This window comes from Castanea sativa, chromosome 4 (genome assembly GCF_040712315.1).
Source record: "Castanea sativa cultivar Marrone di Chiusa Pesio chromosome 4, ASM4071231v1".
In the NCBI taxonomy this organism is placed as follows: domain Eukaryota; kingdom Viridiplantae; phylum Streptophyta; class Magnoliopsida; order Fagales; family Fagaceae; genus Castanea; species Castanea sativa.
The window spans coordinates 29,576,374-29,580,312 of NC_134016.1; the positions used below are offsets into that span (position 1 = coordinate 29,576,374).

At 36.7% G+C, this 3,939-nt stretch overlaps 1 protein-coding gene across 1 annotated transcript; it reads left to right on the top strand.

Moving 5' to 3' along the window:
* The first annotated feature begins 2,128 nt into the window (after positions 1 to 2,128).
* Positions 2,129 to 3,508, top strand: LOC142633115 (3-ketoacyl-CoA synthase 7). Its single transcript, XM_075807384.1, has one exon. The coding sequence runs from the start codon at positions 2,135 to 2,137 to the stop codon at positions 3,506 to 3,508; it is 1,374 nt and encodes a 457-aa protein (XP_075663499.1). The 5' UTR covers positions 2,129 to 2,134.
* The last annotated feature ends 431 nt before the right edge of the window (positions 3,509 to 3,939 follow it).

The following is a 3,939-nucleotide window of genomic DNA, read 5'->3' on the forward strand; positions in this document are numbered from 1 at the left end:
TACTTGTTCGGTTCGGGCCTTGCTGGAATGCAGGAGGACCACCGTAACTTTACGAGGGACAATAGTGAACCTTGAGTTGCTGAGGGAGACAACCCAAATGAGTTTATATTCGGACCCAAACCTTAGACTTCATACTCAGTAGGGGTGGCAATTCGTGTTCGCGTGTCAGGTTCGTGTCGTGTCAACTCATACGTATCCGACTATACGGGTCAACATTAACCCGACATGTTTATTAAACGGGTCAAGATTCCTCAACCCTAACACGACCCATTTACTAAACGGGTCAGTCGTGTCGACCTGTTTATCTGATTTTATCAAAATGAAGAAAAACATTTATGGAAAAACAAGGAAATAAAATATTTTAAACATAAAATTCAGAACTAATGAGTAATTATATCACAAATAATCATTCAAAACTAAAGAATATCTCAATATCATAAATAAACAATCACAATACGTCAAAGAAAATAAACTACAACAACTAATAAGTTTATGTACCTATAGTTTGAATGGTATATTAGTAAAATTTCATTTAATTAAACGGGTCAGACGGGTCAAACGGGTTTCATAGGTTGAACCCTAACCCAACCCGTTTATCAAACGGGTTCGTTGTGTCAACCCGAATATAACACGAACCCATTAAGCCTCAACCCATAACCTGCTAATTTCGTATCGTGTCGTGTAGGGTTCGTGGGTCGTGTTCAATTTTGCCACCCCTAATACTCAGCACATCTTGTGTATCACTCAAGACTACTAGATCACATCCCAATCATAACTTCTCTATGCATCAATCCTTTAATTTTTTTTTTTTCCATCATTCACAATTAACAATGTAAAATAGTTATAAAAATAATCGTGGAGTTCATTGGGTCCGAGAATTATTATTTTTATCTCTGATCATCCATGAAATGATAGCAAGAAAAGAAAGTCAAACGGAGGACCTAAATATCCAGAACCAGAGACATATGTGGCAGGCCAGGCTTATTCATTGGTTTTGATGATAAACAATTTTTCTGTCACTTCACATCACCTTCAACTAGCAGTGTTATTCTAGAACAACTCTCCAGGTCCAACAATGGTCCACGCTGCTCCCTATTTCCAGGCGCACTGGTCAACTCATTTGGGCACCCATACATAAACATGATGTCCACATGCTCTAATGGGAGCGGTCACCTCCACTTATAAACATTTTATTGACAGCAATAGAATAGCCAATGAGCTATCGTAACCTTCATTACTTTCTTTCTTCTTTTTTCTTTTTCTCTTTATAAAGAAAAACCTTCATTACATTCTAAAGTGCCAATGCCACACAGAAATTCATACCACACTAATTTTCGACCTGAAAGCCTGAATCCCAGGGGCAACAAAAGTGTGATTTGTTAAACTTAGTGACATAAGTAAATGGTTTGTACATGCAAACTTTGTGATCAAACAAATTAGGTTGCCTTTATTTCAACGCAAATAAATAAAGAAGTTTCCTTTCCTTATGGAATACAATCATCAAGAATAAAGAAAGATGGGCATTTGGAGAATCATAAAGAAAGCATAATGTGATTATCACAATATCTCAGATTTTAAAAATTATTTGAAGATGAACAAAAAGAGTATTTGAATTCATCTTGTCCAACTCACAAGTTTGTCATGCTCATTGAAACTAAGATTTCTAATTTTGCTGTTATTATAACCACCTAAGGACTGGTCACTTCATCCTATTATGGAATCAAAATTTCTAAAGCTTATTAATCAATACATATATCCAAAGCATACGAGACTCCCACCAAAAAACAAGGGGTTCTACTTCTTTGGTATTCACTCAATATGTTATTTTTAGATATTAGAAATTATTAATTACATAGATGAAGCAATTAGCAATCCGCTTCTTGATCCTAGGAATCAATTTTTCATCTTATAATTTTTGAGAGAGAGAGAAAGAGAGATAAGGCAATGGTTGCACTCCAAAACTTCTCTCTTGATTGCTTCATTATATGAATAAACAGTAAACCGTTCATACACATGTGCACACGCGAACGCATAGCTAACAGTTGCATTTTTTATCTTCTTTCTTGGTTGCTTGTTTGTATAAAACCAAAAGCATCAAACTAAACTCCTAGCAATCTGATCCAGGAATTTCACAATGGAGATTGCCTTGCTTAGATATTTATCTTTTACAAACCTGTCTGTTGTTGCAGAATTCCCAATATCCCTCACCCATCTCTTAGCTATAACTGCATTAATCATTGCAATCATCTGTTTTACTTTCAGATCCAATTCTGTTTACCTTGTTGATTTTTCCTGTTATCTACCTCCCGATAGCTTGCGAGTTCCAACTGCTAATTTTATTGAACATTGTGAAGCATCTAATGTCTTTGACCAAGAATGTATCGATTTCCAAGTGAAAATATTGGAAAGATCAGGTATTGGATTTGAGAGTTGCATGCCTATTGCAGTGCATGAAATCCCACCAAATTCTTCTTTGTACAAAGCTCAAGAGGAAGCTGAAATGGTTCTGTCCGCAATAGTCAAAGACCTTCTTTCCAAGCACAACATAAATCCTAAAAGCATTGACATTCTTGTATCCAACTGTAGCCTATTCTGCCCTACACCATCCCTTACATCTATGATCATAAACAAGTTTGGATTCAGAAGCAATGTAAAGAGTGTCAGCCTCAGTGGAATGGGTTGCAGTGCTGGAATGTTATCGATTAGTCTGGTTAAAGATCTTCTAAAAGTTCACAAAAATTCAGTAGCTTTAGTTCTCAGCATGGAAGCTATAACTCCCAATGGTTATAAAGGTAAAGTTAAGCCCATGCTTATGGCCAACATATTATTTCGAATGGGAGGAGCAGCTATTTTGCTTTCTAATAGGAAGCAAGACAAGCACAAGGCCAAGTACAAGCTTCAGAACCTTGTGAGAACACACTTGGGGTCTGATGACCAAGCTTACCAGTCTGTTTTCCAACAACCTGACGAATCTGGGAAAGTCGGAGTGTCTCTATCACGGGAACTTCTACATGTGGCAGCAAAAGCATTGAGGACAAACATATCAGAATTAGGCCCACTTGTCTTGCCATACTCCGAGCAGCTCAAGTATGGATGGTCAGTGATTAAGCAGAAAATATGGTTTTCAGCAGGGCAGAAGGGAACTTATGTGCCGAATTTCAAAAAGGCTTTCGAGCATTTCTGTATACATGCTGGTGGAAAGGCAGTAATTGATGCCATAGAGGACAATCTCAGGCTACACAAGGAAGATGCAGAAGCATCAAGAATGACATTATATAGGTTTGGCAACACTTCATCTTCATCACTTTGGTATGAGCTGAGCTATCTGGAGGCAAAAGGAAGAGTGAAGAAGGGAGATCGGGTTTGGCAAATTGCCTTTGGAAGTGGCTTCAAGTGTAACAGTGCAGTTTGGAAATGCATATCAGATCTTGACCCAGATTTAAGAAATTCATGGTCAGACAGAATCCATTTGTATCCTGTTGAAATCCCAAACGTTTCTGATCATTGACTATCACTGCAGATGCTATAAAGATCTCTTTATGGATTTTGATGAATTAACATTCAGACCAAAGTGAAATTAGCAGTTAACAGAATGATAGACTTAATATTAGATCATTTATAGAGAGTCCAAACGCCAATACCATATACCCACTTCAATTTCAGACGCATTAAAGCAAGTTTTATCTAATTGCCTTCGTCAATAACACCAAGGAAGACCATTTTTAAGATACAGTTTTTTTTTTATTTTTTATTTTTTGATAAGATACACAGGTTATTGTCTAGGACAATATGAGTTTCAATTAGTTATAGAATCAATTTAATCTTTTTGTTTTATAAAACTCATGTACATAGGGCAATCTATTCTTATTCCTTGAGCTATCCTCCTACAAGGGGCTCTCTCTCCTCTCTCTACATATATATGTATATATTGGTCAATTA

Excerpts from the sequence above, each read along its gene's own strand:
- LOC142633115 (XM_075807384.1), top strand. The coding sequence starts at position 2,135 with ATGGAGATTGCCTTGCTTAGATATTTATCTTTTACAAACCTGTCTGTT.